This window comes from Myxocyprinus asiaticus, chromosome 4 (assembly GCF_019703515.2).
Source record: "Myxocyprinus asiaticus isolate MX2 ecotype Aquarium Trade chromosome 4, UBuf_Myxa_2, whole genome shotgun sequence".
NCBI classification, from domain to species: domain Eukaryota; kingdom Metazoa; phylum Chordata; class Actinopteri; order Cypriniformes; family Catostomidae; genus Myxocyprinus; species Myxocyprinus asiaticus.
In genome coordinates, this window is record NC_059347.1 from 1,645,117 (window position 1) to 1,662,532 (window position 17,416).

The 17,416-nt window shown below is 38.8% G+C and overlaps 2 protein-coding genes across 8 annotated transcripts in view; both read right to left on the bottom strand.

Annotated features, from left to right (window-relative positions):
* The window catches only part of nup214 (nucleoporin 214), a 319,628-nt gene that overhangs the window by 113,728 nt on the left and 188,484 nt on the right, over positions 1-17,416 (bottom strand). The window lies entirely within an intron of this gene.
* prrc2b (proline-rich coiled-coil 2B) overlaps positions 3,234-17,416 on the bottom strand; it is a 45,791-nt gene continuing 31,608 nt past the window's right edge. For 3 of the 6 annotated variants that reach the window (XM_051688884.1, XM_051688903.1, XM_051688874.1), the window contains 7 exons: positions 16,617-16,741; positions 15,987-16,215; positions 14,565-14,732; positions 14,356-14,435; positions 11,478-11,565; positions 11,201-11,398; positions 3,234-3,945 (listed from right to left, as the gene is read on the bottom strand). In XM_051688884.1, coding sequence (XP_051544844.1) covers positions 3,808-3,945; positions 11,201-11,398; positions 11,478-11,565; positions 14,356-14,435; positions 14,565-14,732; positions 15,987-16,215; positions 16,617-16,741 — 1,026 coding nt within the window. In that variant the 3' untranslated portion in view covers positions 3,234-3,807. Of the gene's footprint in view, positions 3,946-11,176; positions 11,399-11,477; positions 11,566-14,355; positions 14,436-14,564; positions 14,733-15,986; positions 16,216-16,616; positions 16,742-17,416 lie in introns of all 6 variants that reach the window. The other 3 variants (XM_051688913.1, XM_051688893.1, XM_051688920.1) reach the window with 3 other exon arrangements.

A 17,416-nucleotide genomic window follows, 5' to 3' on the forward strand; every position in this document is an offset into this window, starting at 1 on the left:
TAGCGATTGACTCTGCAGAAAGTTGGCGACCTCTGCACACTATGCGCCTCAGCATCCGCTGACCCCGCTCTGTCATTTTACGTGGCCTACCACTTCGTGGCTGAGTTGCTGTCATTCCCAATCACTTCCACTTTGTTATAATACCCCTGACAGTTGACTGTGGAATATTTAGTAGCTAGGAAATTTCACGACTGGACTTGTTGCACAGGTGGCATCCTATCACAGTACCACGCTGGAATTCACTGAGCTCCTGAGAGCGGCCCATTCTTTCACAAATGTTTGTAGAAGCAGTCTGCATGCCTAGGTGCTTAATTTTATACACCTGTGGCCATGGAAGTGATTGGAACACCTGAATTCAATTATTTGGATGGGTGAGCGAATACTTTTGGCAATATAGTGTATATATATATATATATATATATATATATATATATATATATATATATAGTTGAAATTAGAAGTTTACAAGCACCGTAGTCAAATACATTTAAACTCAGTTTTTCACAATTCCTGACATTTAATCGTAGAAAACATTCCCTGTCTTAGGTGAGTTAGGATCACTACTTTATTTTAAGAATGTGAAATGTGAGAATAATAGTAGAGAAAATGATTTTAGCTTTTATTTCTTTCATCACATTCCCAATGGGTCAGAAGTTTACATACACTTTGTTAGTATTTGGTAGCATTGCCTTTAAATTGTTTAACTTGGGTCAAACGTTTTGGTTAGCCTTACACAAGCTTCTCACAATAAGTTGCTGGAATTTTGGCCCATTCCACCAAACAGAACTGGTGTAACTGAGTCAGGTTTGTAGGCCTCCTTGCTCGCACACACATTTTCAGTTCTGCCCACAAATTTTCTATCGGATTTAGGTCGATGGACACTCCAGTACCTTGACTATGTTGTACTTAAGCCATTTTGCTACAACTTTGGAGGTATGCTTGGGGTCATTGTCCATTTGGAAGACCCATTTGCGACCAAGCTTTAACTTCCTGGCTGATGTCTTGAGATTTTGCTTCAACATATCCACATCATTTTCCTTCCTCATGATGCCATCTATTTTGTGATGTGCACCAGTCCCTCCTAGAGCAAAGCACCCCCACAACATGATGCTACCATCCCCATGCTTCAAGGTTGGGATGGTGTTCTTCGGCTTGCAAGCCTCACCCTTTTCCCTCCAAACATAACGATGGTCATTATGGCCAAATAGTTCGATTTTTGTTTCATCAGACCAGAGGACATTTCTCAAAAAAGTAAAATCTTTGTCTCCATGTGCACTTGCAAACTGTATTCTGGCTTTTTTATGGTGCTTTTGGAGCAGTGGCTTCTTCCTTGCAGAGCAGTCTTTCAGGTTATGTCGATATAGGACTTGTTTTACTGTGGATATAGATACTTGTCTACCTGTCTCCTTCAGCATCTTCACAAGGTCCTTTGCTGTTGTTCTGGGATTGATTTGCACTTTTCTCACCGAATACGTTCATCTCTAGGAGACAGAGTGCATCTCTTTCCTGAGCGGTATGATGGCTGCGTGGTCCCATGGTGTTTATACTTGTGTACAGATGAACATGGTACCTTCAGGCATTTGGAAATTGCTCCCAAGGATGAACCAGACTTGTGGAGGTCCACAATGTTTTTTCTGAGGTCTTGACTGATTTCTTTTGATTCTCCCATGATGTCAAGCAAAGAGGCACTGAGTTTGAAGGTAGTCCTTAAAATACATCCACAGGTACACCTCCAGTTCAGTACACCTCCTATCAGAAGCTAACTGGCTAATTGTCTAAAGGCTTGAAATATTTTTCTGGAATTTTCCAAGCTGCTTGAAGGCACAGTTAACTTAGTGTATGTAAACTTCTGACCCACTGGAATTGTGATAGTCATTTAAAAGTGAAACAATCTGTCTGTAAACAATTGCTGGAAAAACTACTTGTGTCATTCACAAAGTAAACAACTTGCCAAAACTACAGTTTACTAATATTAAATCTGTGGAGTGGTTAAAAAATTAGTTTTAATGACGTGTATGTAAACTTCTGACTTCAACTGTATATATACACATTTACAGGTTCATTTTAATATACCTGTATGACCTAACCTGTGGAAAATGAAGTAATGAACTAATAACAGCACTTGGGGAAAACAAACACTAATATTATTATTATTTTTTTTGAAAAAGCAAAATTTGCTTTATTTCTCTCTCATTTCCAATAAAAGGCAAATATAATCACACATAACAGGATAACACAGAGATAAATATCTGTGGGGGTGGGGGGGGGGTACCTTTAAACAAAAACAACATCAAATAAACTGAGTAAATGTATCGCTGGCCCTTTAAATACAGTCAACTAACAAAAGTTAAAGGGCAGTCATGTGTCTGTACAGAGAGTAATGTATAAAACACAGAGCAAATAAACCTCTAAAGTCATCATGAGCATGGCAGAACTGATTTCAAAGAAGCATTTCAAATGTCCAGCAAAGGGAACTCGAATGAGTCCGTATCTTCAGGACATGAACATGTGTTGATGGTTACAGTTCTGTACAGCTGCAGCACCATCAAAACAAATGCTTCACGTGTAATACATTTTCTCTTGTCGTGTTTTTAAACAATTTTTATTTATTTTTTTGTCATCCAGCATATTCTAACAATAAAGGCATTAATTTTGGGAGCAATTCCACAACATCCTCTTAAAACAGCATGAACACACACATTTGGACCCTGACAACAGTTACAGTCTTTTTACTGCTCGTGCAACCTTTTATTTTCTGATGTTACGGCCCTCCTCCAAAAAACAAGGAAGCGACGTGGAAGGGTCTTTCTTGAAGACCAAATCAAACATAATGAAACTCAGATCAATTCAATTCAACAATGTATTGTAACATTTCCCATGAGCTGTGTGGACAGCACAAGACTCCCAGTGACGACATCACAAACATCCTCACATTGATCCAGTGCCTTGATATCCCACCAACCCCTGACCAGATCAAACACGCCTCTCAATGGTGCAGACTAAACATGTTTATTCCTGCTGCCAGTGCGGCTCCATCACGCATCATCTTCAGATATCAAATGTGGCTTTGCATTTACACAACACGAGGAGCAGCTTCAATACGAGCATTTAAGCAGTCTTTAATAAGCTGTACACGTACAAAGATGCTCACTTTGTCACAGGTTTCGATTGATCAATGTCCTCAAATTTGGGTTTCAAGTTTTTTTTATTGAATAAAAGGTGTTTTTTAATAATAATAATAATAATAATAATAATAATAATAATAATAGAGCAAACAGGCATGATTACTATATTTATACATACATAAAAAAAAATAAAAAAAACTCCGTGGTACCCAGTAAAAATGACAGTTGGCCACAATGAAGCTCTGGAGAACACCTGAGCTTGTGTTGATGAACCTCCAGTCCAATCAAGTGGCCTAAGTTTGGCAATATGGGCAGTCCGAGGGGAAAGACTTCCTGGTTTTTCATTTGCAGACTTTGTTTTGCTCTCTCCATCAATCTCGGTTTCGTTTGCAATTATTATTATTTTTTTTGTGTAACCATTATTCTTCACTTGAAATGTCAAATAAAATGTGAATAAATAAAGGTGATGTTGAAAAGTCTGCGCAGAAGAGTCCAAAACTATTGTGTCTGTATATTTATATTTATATAGTATACATTTATATATAGGTATTCATATCCCTCTATGTGATGTTAATTAATGCATGTCCAATTGAAATTGTGGAGTTGGTGATCCGGTGTGCCAGTCTTTGAGTTCAGTGAAAGGAAGAGTAGGTTGTGTCCTGTGATCATGAGATCCATTAGTTCAGGCTTTGCCTTCCTCCACTTTGACCGACTGTGGTTTGATGGCTTCGCTGCAAGAGCTTTTCACCTGATCCTGGAGTTTACTGGCGATCACAGATGAGCTCTTAATATCAATGATGGCCTGATGAAGAACCTTCACCTGTACAAACAAACACCATGATGGAAGCACGTCAACACACTTCAAATGCATCAGAAAGGATGATTTAAACAAAGACGGCTTTATATTACTGGACTTCAGTTAAGCAGGGCTGGGCGATACACTGAAAAGTCACGCGTGTAAAACTCCAATACAAAATGAAGCAATATCGTGAGCATTTTAATGATTTTAAAGCCCTTTATTTGGCCATTAACTTTCCTGAAGATTGTGTCGTTACACTAGTTTTGCAATTCTTTCTTCTATCACGACAATGAAAGTGTTAATGTTTTAAAAGCATCTCGGCTTTAGGGAGTCAAGTGACGCTATGAGAGGGTTGATTGCTTGAAGGCGAGCTCCGCATAAACTTTGCTACAATTATCTTTTTAAGCAATATTAACCGTGAGAACTGTAATAGTTTTGTTTGCTTAACTCTGCTGGGAGGGCAGGATGTCAAAGTTCAAAATTGTCAGCCTGTGGGGACATTAAAAGCACTTCTCATGCGTTGGATGCCTCGCAGGATCAAGATGGCAGAGGTCCAGTCGATAATGGCAGCGAGCTTCATAACGTAGGTCGGGATATCTCGAACATTTATGCAGTGCTGACAACAATCTTGACCGACATGGAGGGCCTTGCAGAAATACGTTGAGCAATCACATCTATGGAGGCAAAACTTTCCACCCTGATCACAAGAATGGACGATGTCGAAAAACTGGCAGAGTTTCTGGAGTCGGCCGTAAGAGAGCTACAGGATAACCCGCCAGCTACCAAGGCTGATGTGGAACGGGTGTGTGAAAAACTAGAGGATATGGAAAATCGGAGCAGGCATAATAATGTTTGTTTCGTTGGAATACCCAAGGGTAAGGAAGGTCAAGATATGGTAAAGTTTTTGGAGGGGGTTATTCCGAATTTGATGGAGACAGCGGGCCGCTGGCAAATAGTGCGCGGGCACAGAACATCGGATTTCCGGGGAATGGATGCAAGTTGGGACTTTTGTGCGCAGGTTTGAAGCGCATTTTTTTCTGTTCTGTGGATTGTTCAGGATTTTATTGTTACATCAGTGTTGGAAAGTGGTCTATATAATTTTGCCTTGGGTACACAATTTTTCTTTGCATGTCAAGATGTCACACTTTAATATAGTTCAAATGTTTCACTCCACATGGAATGTTAATGGGCTGGGGCACTCAATAAAAGGAAGGAAGGTTGTATCTTTCCTTAAGCGTAAAAAATATGATATAGTGTTCCTTCAAGAAATGCACCTTTCTTCACAGGAAGCTGAAAAACTTGGCAGGGCATGGGCATGTGTTTTGTAGTGCTGATTCGAGTAAGAGCAGGGGAGTCATCACATTGAAAAACACGCATTTACAATTCAAATGTATCAAACAGATCAAAGATAATTTAGGAAGAGTCATTATTGTTTTGGCTGAAATACAGGGGTGAAATATTATTTTGACTAATATTTATGCACCCAACGCTGATAATAAGAACTTTTTTATAGATCTTGAGGGAAAGCTACAAGCAGCTGGGATCCTTCATGATATGGTTTTGGGTGGAGACTTCAATCTTTTAATGGATCCGGTCCTTGATCATAGTGATGCAAAGGTGTGTAGACCCTTTAGAGCAACGTTGACACTACAGAGGATGTGTACAAATGTTGGTCTTACAGACATTGAGACTTCTGAATCCATCTGGGAGGGACTACACAATTTTTTCATTAGTCCATAAGATTTCCTCGACAATAGTTTTTTTTTAAATTTTTTATATCTAAGCCACTTATTCCATTTGCCACTCATTGCTCAATTGGGAACATTTTAGTTTCAGATCATGCTTTGATGTGTTTAGAGATGTTGCTGCATATATAGAAAAGAAAATCATATAGATGGTGCTTTAATACATCCCTTCTAATAGACCCTGAATTTCAACAAATGTTAAAGAAAGAAGTCAATGTTTATGTAGAAACCAACTGGTCCTCAGTGTCCTCTGTGGACGTGGCATGGGAGGTGCTTAAGGTGGTTCTTAGGGGGCGGATCATACAATATGCCTCACTCATTAAAAAGATCAAAGCACAGTAATTAATGGAACTGGAAAAGATTATTAAAAGTGCTGAAACAGTGCTGAAGCACCGAATGTCATCCAATGGTCTTAGAAAGTTGACTCAGCTAAAATATAGGTACAATACTATTTTGTCACAGAAGGTGGAGTTTTGGTTATTTAGGGCAAGACAGACATACTTTGAGTCAGGGGATGAAACTCTTGCCAGAAACAAAAAAAGAGAGTTTTCTTCCACCATTCCTTCAGTGAAGTCTTCTGGGGGCAATATATTTACTTCTGCCACAGATATTAATAAGGCCTTTAAAGATTTCTATTTCGATCTTTATAGTTCCACGTCCTCGTCTACCAATAAGCATATCAGCAATTTCTTAGAGCCATTAGAACTTCCAAAATTCACAAGTGATCAAAAAGACTTTGACTCAGATATTACTGTGGATGAGCTTGTTGAAGTAATTAAAGCCTTGCCAACAGGTAAGGCATGGGGGCATGATGGATTTGCTGCAGAATTGTTTAGAGCTTATGTCACAGAACTGGCTCCACTTATGTTAGAAGCTTACACTGAGTCATTAAAGAAAGGCGAACTACCGGCAACCTTGACGCAAGCCCTGATCAGTCTCATACTTGAAGATAAAGACCAAAATTAATGTAAAAGTTATCGTCCAATTTCCCTGATCTAGTTAGATGTTAAAATATTGTCTAAGATTTTAGCTAATCATTTAAACAGAGTAATTACATCTATTATACATATAGATCAAGCAGGGTTTATTCATGGTCATAGTTCTTCTGATAATATTAGACATTTTATAAATATTATGTGGTCAGTAGTGAATGATGAGACCCAGATTGCTGCTCTCTCACTTGACGCCGAGAAGGCATTTGATATGGTGGAATGGGACTATCTTTAAGATAAATGTATGGAAATGTATGGGTTTGGGAAAACGTTTATTGGATGGAATAAGTATAAACAACCATTATCAGCAGTGCAAACTAATGGATTCATTTCAGATTATTTTTCTCTTGGTAGGGGAACCAGGCAAGACTGTCCTCTCTCCCCTTTATTGTTCTGTCTTGCCCTGGAACCATTAGCAGCCGCAATAAGAGGATGATTTTCCTGGTATTGTAGCAACAGGTGTGGTGCATAAACTTCTACTCTATGCAGATGAAATATTATTATTTGTCTCCGACCCTAGAAGATCTATGCCTACCCTCCAAAGAATTATTAATTCTCTCTCAAAAATGTCAGGATACAGGGTGAACTGGTCTAAATCGGAAGTTCTTACTCTGACAGCATATCAGATTTCCTCAAAATTCTACAAACAATACCCCATAATGACAACATGAAAGAAGTTTGTTTGAAATCTTTGCAAATTTATTAAAAATAAAAAACGAAAAAAATCACATGTACATAAGTATTCACAGCCTTTGCTCAATACTTTGTTGAAGCACCTTTGGCACCAATTACAGCCTCAAGTCTTTTTGAGTATGATGCTACAAGCTTGGCACACCTATTTTTGGGTAGTTTCTCCCATTCATCTTTGCAGGAACTCTCAAGCTCCATCAGGTTGGATGGGGGAGCGTCGGTTTCAGATCTCTCCAGAGATGTTCAATCGGGTTCAAGTCTGGGCTCTGGCTGGGCAACTCAAGGACATTCACAGAGTTGTTGCGGAGCCACTCCTTTGTTATCTTGGCTGTGTGCTTAGGGTCGTTGTCCTGTTGGAAGATGAACCTTCGCCCCAGTCTGAGGTCCAGAGCACTCTGGAGCAGGTTTTCATCAAGGATGTCTCTGTACATTGCTGCATTCATCTTTCCCTCGATCCTGACTAGTCTTCCAGTTCCTGCTGCTGAAAAACATCCCCACAGCATGATGCTGCCACCACCATGCTTCACTGTAGGGATGGTATTGGCCAGGTGATGAGCGGTGTCTGGTTTCCTCCAAACATGACACTTGCCATTCAAGCCAAAGAGTTCAATATTTGTTTCATCAGACCAGAGAATTTTGTTTCTCATGGTCTGAGAGTCCTTCAGGTGCCTTTTGGCAAACTCCAGGCGGGCTGTCATGTGCCTTTTACTGAGGAGTGGCTTCCGTCTGGCCACTCTACCATACAGGCCTGATTGGTGGAGTGTTGCAGAGATGGTTTTTCTTCTAGAAGGTTCTCCTCTCTCCACAGAGAAACGCTGGAGCTCTGTCATAGTGATCATCGGGTTCTTGGTCACCTCCCTGACTAAGGCCCTTCTCCCCCGATCGCTCTGTTTGGCCGGGCGGCCAGCTCTAGGAAGAGTCCTAGTGGTTCCAAACTTCTTCCATTTACGGATGATGGAGACCACTGTGCTCATTGGGACCATCAATACTGCAGAAATTTTCTGTACCCTTCCCCAGATCTGTGCCTCGATACAATCCTGTCTCGGAGGTCTACAGACAATTCCTTGGACTTCATGGCTTGGTTTGTGCTCTGACATGCACTGTTAACTGTGGGACCTTATATAGACAGATGTGTGCCTTTCCAAATCATGTCCAATCAACTGAATTTACCACAGGTGGACTCCAATCAAGTTGTAGAAACATCTCAAGGATGATCAGTGCAAACAGGATGCACCGGAGCTCAATTCTGAGTGTCATGGCAAAGTCTGTGAATACTTATGTACATGTGATTTTTTTTCATTTTTTATTTTTAATAAATTTGCAAAGATTTCAAACAAACTTCTTTCACATTGTCATTATGGGGTATTGTTTGTAGAATTTTGAGGAAAATAATGAATTTAATCCATTTTGGAATAAGGCTGTAACGTAACAAAATGTGGAAAAAGTGAAGTGCTGTGAATTCTTTCCGGATGCACTGTATATTGGGTGACAATATTAGTAGGTGACAAATATATAAAAAACTGGGTCTAAACTAGTGTAATGATTAGCAGACAGATTATTCTTAGAGGATGGAAGTCAAAAGGCATTCCTCATTTCAAGAATGGTTCACTGAATTGGGCAGGGTGGCAGCATTTGAAAAGATGTCACAAACAGCTTGGCAGACTTGATGTGTATAGGAAAAAAATGGGAAAAATACCTGACCCTTCTGGAGGGCTCTCAGTGAGGACCATGTGGAGAGAAACAGGTTTGTGGTTAAAATTGTAAATCATATCCTTTTTGGAATTTTTCTTTTCTCCTTTTATTTGATTTTTTAAATATTTTTTTTTATTTTGTGTGTATATACGTGTGTGACTCAGGCTTGACCACAGGATGTTGTTGAGAGTTGGGGTGGGGTTTGGGAGGGGGATGGGGTATATTGGTTGGTAAAAGGATATAACTGTTTGATTCTGTTCATGTATATTGTAATTTATTTTAATATATTAAGAATCAAAAACTGTTCAAATCGCAAAAAAGAAAAAGCAGCTCAGCTTTAAACGTTAGTAGCAAAGATGCAGTTTTAGTAAGTTTGATTCATTTCCATGAAATATTTATTGGCGTCACCAAACGTTAGGGTTGGGAACCAAAAACCGACATATACTGTATTCGAATTCGGTTCCATTTAAAAAAAAAAAACAAATAAAAAAATAAATAAAAAAATACCGGAACCGCATAATTTGAGAGTCTTGGTTACACTAAAGGTTCTAGAACGTGCATCTTTCCACCAATGCATATAGCGTGACCAGTGTCTGATTTACAGACAAATGACTCCTCAGTGAATCTGACTTCTGTCACTTCCAGCTCATATTAACCAAGAACTGCTCTCATGTTCTGTCATGTTGTACTTGAGGCTTGTGCAGTTACTAACTGATTGTGTTCAGATGACAATGTTTAGTTAAAGATAGGCCTACACATTACGAGTTTTAATGAAATCAGTGGAATTTTACTGAAAAAAAAATTGTGTATTAAATATGTTAGCAAAAACTTTTGTTTGTTTAGAATTTGTATTTATTGTATTTATTTGTAAATAACACATCATTTGCAAAGAATTGCATATAAAAAATATTTGCTGTGAATAGCCCCCCAAAAACAATAATTTTATATATAATGATTAATAATGAATAGTTATATTGTAGTAATAATAAATATTACATATATTATAAATATAATCATTCAGATAATTAAAATGCATTACATTATTGTGGCAGATGGGTAAATCATTTATAAAAGACAATAGAAACACTGGCCTTAGAATACATTAGATTGTTATTTCCATATTATTGAACATAACCCTATCACTGGCCGACAGACAACAGCAATCCATTTTGCAATTGAATTCATCGATCAGTCTGAGATTTATAATAACAGCTTTTCTAAGGACACGTCAATGTACACGTGTCAGACAGATGCTTTTGGAGCATCTCATTGTGGTTGCGTAGCATCATAAACAGTGTTTTAAAGGTCACTGTGTCAAGTTAAACCTAGTTTAAAACTTAGGAACACACGTTTTGAGATCGCTGCATTTGGAATTGCACTCCATCTAGCTGTGTTTGAACGCAAGAACACTTTCTCATCTTGTGCGGTCACTGGTGTCGACAAGCATGAGTGTGGTTTGTTCTCTGTAGAAGATGCATGTTGCCTGTACAGCTGGAGTTTCGCTTACTGCCCCCTGCTGAAACCTTAGTATTTCAAGCTTGAATTGAACAGGTTACTTTTTAAAATAATTAATCATACTGAATTAACACGAAATCGACAGCCCTAATTTTGATTTTATATTAATTTACAGTAGGACCTATTATTGTATTACATTTATGTCTTTATAAAGTCTTTGTAAAGTCATAAACTCTAATTAAACACGGCTTTTGCAAGAATTGTATTAAATTCATTGCGGATTTGTTTTCTCTACTCTGCTGAAATCAAATGACCTCATCATTTAGAGTAATCGGAACTGTTAAATTCCTAATAATTTTTACTGTTTAAATGCAAGAAGTAAAATACACTGCAAAATCGAGTTTAAGTCTACTTGACGTGTAAAAAAAAAAAATCAATTTCAGAGCAATTAAATAAATTCGCAAATATACATTGACCACCTTCGACAGGATGAGGAATATAGAGATGTATTTTTTATATTTTTTTTAGCTATATTGCCCAGCCCTACTTGAGTGTCAGGGTAAACAACATTAGGTTTCAAAAGTGTTAAATGTAATTAAGGTTATCATTTTAATATTGATGTAATATGATGTCATAAACAGTCAAATTAAAAAGAGGAAGTGCATGAAATGCCATTACCTAGGTTTACAGTGGGTAGCTCACCTTCATACCATCCTCAGGGGCTTTAACGGTGGGCTCGGGGTTGGAGGGGGGCTGCTCGCATCCAGGGCTGGTGTAAGGTGGTGTGCGGATGATAATGGTCTTGTTGACCTGCATGACGGGCCGTTGGATGGGGTTGGGGAAGGGGCCGCTGGTGGGGGGTCTCATGTGCATGACCATACTGCCCTGAGGGCCAGAAACCTGCACACAACACAACATCAGGGCTGGCTCACATCATCACATGCACATCATTACATTCACATTCAGAGGTGAGTGATACCTGCTGTGTGTAATGACCTGGAAGAGAAGCAACAGCTGGAGGGGCTCCGGGTCCGGAGGGCTTTCCACTGGGGCTGACAGAACCAGGTCTGAGTGTAAAACAGAGAGAGAAACATCATGAAACGCATACATTGTCACACATGAAAGAATCTTTCAAAGACCCAAATGGAAAATTATATTTTTGCTAAATTGTTTTGCAATCTAAAATGTGTGCATGTGTTTATGTAAATATATATAGTATTTCTAATAATAAATATTCATAGGCGAATGTGATTATTTGCGGTTAACATTGTGCAAAAAGGCATAAAACAATTATCAAATATAGTTCTTAATATCTGATATTATCTGCAGTAAAAAAAAAACATTGTTGATCTCCACTCTTGACAACATTTTTCCATTCTAACATTCTTACCAAGGTTCTGAATTTTTTATTTAGTTTCTCTTTTCAATTTCACATCCCAATTTTAGTCCTTAAATTTCACTACTATTGTTTCCATTTAGATTGTTTTTCTGTGCATTTAGTTTTCATTTCAGCTTTAGTATTCTAAAAGCATTCTAAACAGATATTTAAAAGGTGCACTCTGTATTTTTTTCTTTGTTGTCTTAGACTTACACTGACACCTAATGGCGTGGATGCAGTATCATTAAAACAATAGTTTTCAAATGGCAGTGCCATTTGTAGAAATGTACTATTCACAGTCAGTCATATAAGGTATAATCCACGGCTGGGTGTGCATTAAACGATTTTAATGCATGATGTGGAGGCAAAAACCCACCCGAAGTGAAGCGGAGTTGTAAAAGTGGCACTTACATGATGAGGGAAACAATCCAAAACGCTCTAAACCTGCAGACTTTGAACTCTGAGACATCGGTATGGTATCCATTAAGGCTGCACGATTGATTGAATTGTGTGCTGAGCAGTGCAGCAATATTAGATTATGTTTATTATATTACAATTCACACCCTGTCTTTTTCATGTTTCCTGTAGCACTTCACAGTTGGTTTAAAGATGTTACTGCATGACAAAATGATGTTGTTTTTATGATGAGATGCTTAATCCCAGCTGAGACTATATCTGCATCCGGAGGTCGTTTGAACAGAGGCATAAAACTCTCGCAATGTCTCACTACGGAGGACAGCAGAGTAGGCGCATTTATACAGAACGGTGATTAAAACTGACTGGAATTACCTGTGCATTAACCTCTTAACATCCGGCCTCTTTTTGTGCATGAGCTTGAAAAGGACATACCCAAAGTAAAACTCTTCCAGTTCTTGAACCCTTTGGTCTACAAACACAAACCTGGGCTCATTTGAAAGTCGATATGACCAAAACTATTTGTTCCATAATGATTTATGGAAGTGTACTTCCAAAACAAACTTATAGACCACTTCTAGTAACTCCGTAAACCAACGATCAAAGTGGTTCAAAACACACAATTTATATTTCAATGTAAAAAATACATACAATAAAGATGCTTCTGTTCATTTTTTCCCCATACAAATGCAAACTGACTTTTTCAGAGCTTTTGCTCTGCTGTTCACCCAGGGTCTTTAGCCACTGCCTCAAGCCGGGGAGACTCACTCTCCCCGGCTTCGAACACCGTCAGTGAAGCCTGGAGCACACCTGCTCCCAATGCAAACTGAATGAAAAGCAGTGGAAAAAAATGACAGTCAATGCATTGGGAGCGCGTGTGATCTGGGGTCTAACTCATGGTGAGTGAAGCTGGGGAGGGTGGCTCGAAAGGCTTGAATGACATGCAAGAGCCTCCTGGATGTGCAGTTGAACAGGGGGTTTGAGTGAAAATGCAGTCGGGAGGAGCGGATCCTCCAGGCCCTCGGTGATGGTGACTGAAGCCGAGGAGGGTGAATCAAATCGCGGGTCCACAAGCCGAGTTCTTTGTCATCAGTATGGCAGTAACACGCTATAACTGCACACCATGCGTAAAAGTGCAAACACAAACAAACACAGTCCACGGTTTTCCACTCCGAACCTTCGCGAATCGCCATCAGGGATATATACAACCCTCATATCGTTGTTTTCATCTTTTCATTAGTTACATGACCCATCAGTCAAAAATGATCTAGCTTTTCACTGGACGACTTTGTCCAGAGACAAACATGGATAAGGCAAATCTTTACATTACTCGTGTTGACTGTCCTGATTGGCTATTTTGAAGGTGTACCCAATCACAACTGCACAGAACATTTTGTTTGTAAGACCCTCCCAAATATCATGTTTTGCTACTGAAACACTACACAGAGTGCAAGATTTCACAGAGAATGGACATGAATGATAACTTGTGTTGAATATGTAAAACCTGAAAAAAGACATATTGATCAATATTTCTTCATATTTGCACATTTTTGGACAAAAATCTCTAATGGATTTTATTGATTGGACTCTTGCAATAAAAAGCATACTAAAGTTTGGAGGATTGTGCTCATCTGTGTTTGGCTGAAGTTAATAAATCTTATTGTTGTAACTTTGCAATCATCAAAATCTCTTTAAAATATCAAATCTTGAGACCCAGATCTTTCAACAAATTAAATGTAAATAAATATGCAATTGGGTCATTTTTGTCCCACTCGTCGTTAAGAGGTTAAAAAGTTAAAACACACACATTCCAGCCAATCAGAATAGAGTATTTGAACAGACCAAGGTATAATATTCATTTAAGAGTGAAAGTGTCCAATGACAAATAAGGTGGGTACTGAGATTGTGACCTCATGATTATATATGCATGTATCAAAATGACTTAATTTCTTTAGGATTAAAACTTTGAGGAAAAAAATACAGAGTGGACCTTTACATAATTGACACTGAAACGGCATTCCGTTCTGTGTGATTTCCTCAACACTGAGTTGTAATATTTGCTCACCTGTAAGAGCCGCTGGGTATTCCAGGTGAGTGGTTGTGTTTGTCTGAGAACTGGAATCCTTTCATGTCCATCTGAGAGGGCTGCAAAGAACACGTAATGATTTACCAGAGATTATAAAGTGAACATTTATACACACACACAGAGATTGGACACTTTAACCCACTCGTGTGTGTGTGTGTGTGTGTGAGATTGTTGTGACAGGCTCTCACCTCTCTGCTGGCGCTCATGACGGTTGGCTGTGATCCAGGTGGCATCATGCGGCGTGGCGCTCCGACAGACAGATTCTGGTTCTGCTGCAGCTGGATGGACTGAGGCAGAATAAGATGCTGTTGGGCTGAACCATACCGCAGCTGAGAGCCAGGCATGGGCATCGTCACCTGAACAAAAACAACACACACACACACACGTTCAACATTAATGCCAAATTACTGTAAAATTCGTAAACCATAAAAAAAAAATAAAAAATTAAAAAATAAAAAATAAAAAAACTGGACACACCTGTAACCACACATCACTTGAAACCAAATCACAGGCTTTCAAAAAAGAAATGCATGTTCATCTTAAGATTGTAAACACATACTATGTTATTTACGAATTATTGCAATTCTTTCTTTACATTTGTAGGGGGTTCCTCTAAGTAGTCCACATTAACCAGGGTATCTGCAGGTATCAGCACATCCAAATTCATACTTTTTAAATACCCTTTTGAAGACCTTTTCAAATATATTTAAGACTTACACGTCACTTCAATCACTATTGGGGTTAATGCATATACTTCCCCACCACTAGATGCAACATGAAGTCACATATTAAAATGACACGCAGGTAATGCGAGAGTAAAGAGCTGGTTTGATACTGTATGCCTACTGTGTGTATTTTTATACAGACATCTACAGTAGTTATTAAAGTTATGCTTTCAAAGTACTTATGCTTTTGTTCATTATTATATCCAATGTATCTCAACAGGACGTCACTCCAAAAATCTTAAATAAACATCCATTTATTTTTGCTTTTTAGATCACTCATTGAGGCTCTCATCAAACATGAGCACAAATGACCTTGCATTATTAACACTACCAACAAGCTTCTCCTTGAACTAGACTAAATCGAATTATATATGCCGTCATGCCACATGTGAAACCTTATATTTTTGCTATATCGGGGAACATTGTTTGAAAAACCTGGCAAATATCTTTGTTCAACCTGAATGAGTGGTGCTTTGCCACTGTTCTGAGACACCACATAACTTCAGCCCGCCACGAAAGTTCACTTTTTCATTTATTTGCACCAATACAGCAACACAGTTGGCCTAATAAAAAGCAGTATTTACCAACATATATTTTTACTACAACATTTTTGGTGAATTAACAAGATAAAACTACAGTAAAACTCACTTTTTTTTGGAACCCATTTGAATTATCTTATTAATAATATTATCACTGTGAATCCCAGTCAAGTTTATTATTATAATATACATTAAATTATTATAATTTTGAGGATTATATATGTATATAATAGTCATTTATTTCTGTAGTATTTACTGTACCTTTTAAAACTTTAATGACCTGCAGATTACCTGTTTAACTGATGTAAAATCACTATAAAGGACAGCTGTGCTCTCGTGCTCTTGCCTGTATGAGCTGTGAATCCATGAGTTGTGACGTGCTCATTCCAGTGGCTCCGTCATACACCAGCGGCTGACTGCCATTAATGGGCTGATAGTGAGATCCAGACTGCGATTTCACCAGCTCGGACGGCTGCATGCCAGGGAACGCAGAGTATGGCCCTTTGAGAGGAGCTCCTCCAGACAGCACCATGGCACTAGGCTGAGACAGGTTTGGATGCATGTACACCTGAGACCTGAAAGACAAAAGGCAAACACAACCATCAGGATTTTCACCTCAACAACTGTGACGGACTTCGTCTCAAGGCAGACAATTATCACATTCTCACAGAGTTCACTTAGTTTGGTGGGTATGAAAGCGGTTTACTCAAGTGTGCATCAGTGAACCGAACCCACTTCTGGTCTGGGGTTCATGTTAACTCCAGTACTGTTCACAGTTGGTATGGAAGCAAATTGGTCCAATTTATGGAAGAGTACCACTACTGATAATACACCCATTATAGTACAAAGCATTTCTCACTGCCAGGCCCACAACTTAACAGAACTGGATCACTACCAGGCTGACACTCAAACTGATGACACAAAATTACCAAACAATACAATGTGAAAAGAGAGCTGTGGAGCATGGCAGAGTTACCTGAATGGAGGGATGGAATTGAATATCTCTTGTGACTGAGATACAGGAAGAGCTCCACGTAAACCCAGCTGGGCCTGAGCCTGAAGAGATGTGTGCAGAGAGATGGGGATCTGCTGAGGGGTCGCCTACACACACACAGGAAACGGGTTATTCACATACACATTGTCCGTACTCCTCTCGACCAATACATTTTTATGACTCTTCCAGCTGTTTGCGATTACTTGAAGAATTATTTATTATATAGAAATAGCGAGGGCAGAATTTTGTCTGGTACCCTTTCTTAGAATAAATAGATTTAAAGCAACCGGTCAGTCAAGTCCCACCACAAACTTGCACCATTGGCACTCAGACCCTGGGTTTCTTGGGTGATCTGATCTTAAGTGGTCAGGCGTGACTCATCGCGGTTCACATCTGGTCGCGTAAATGTGTCATACATCAATTAAAATGTATACTATTGCATTATAATAAACCGCGAAAATTTTATAGAAGACAAAGCACGAATAAAAAAGCATGCTGTTTCTCCCAGATGCAGCTGAAATATAATCAAAGCACAAACACGACATTAAGCAGAATTCTCCTTTAATTTAGTGTATTACCTGTATTAACTGAGCTTCAGATGTTCGTGCTTCTCATCTGTGTTGATATCAAATACACACTGAAGAAAATCTGTGAAGTTCACGTGTTTATGTATATACTGTATATCCGCTTTTTTACATTTTCCGATCGGACGGTTATTACCTTTTATAGCCACTTGTAACCGGCAAAGTTTAAACTCTTGTTTTAGCACAGCGGTTGACAGG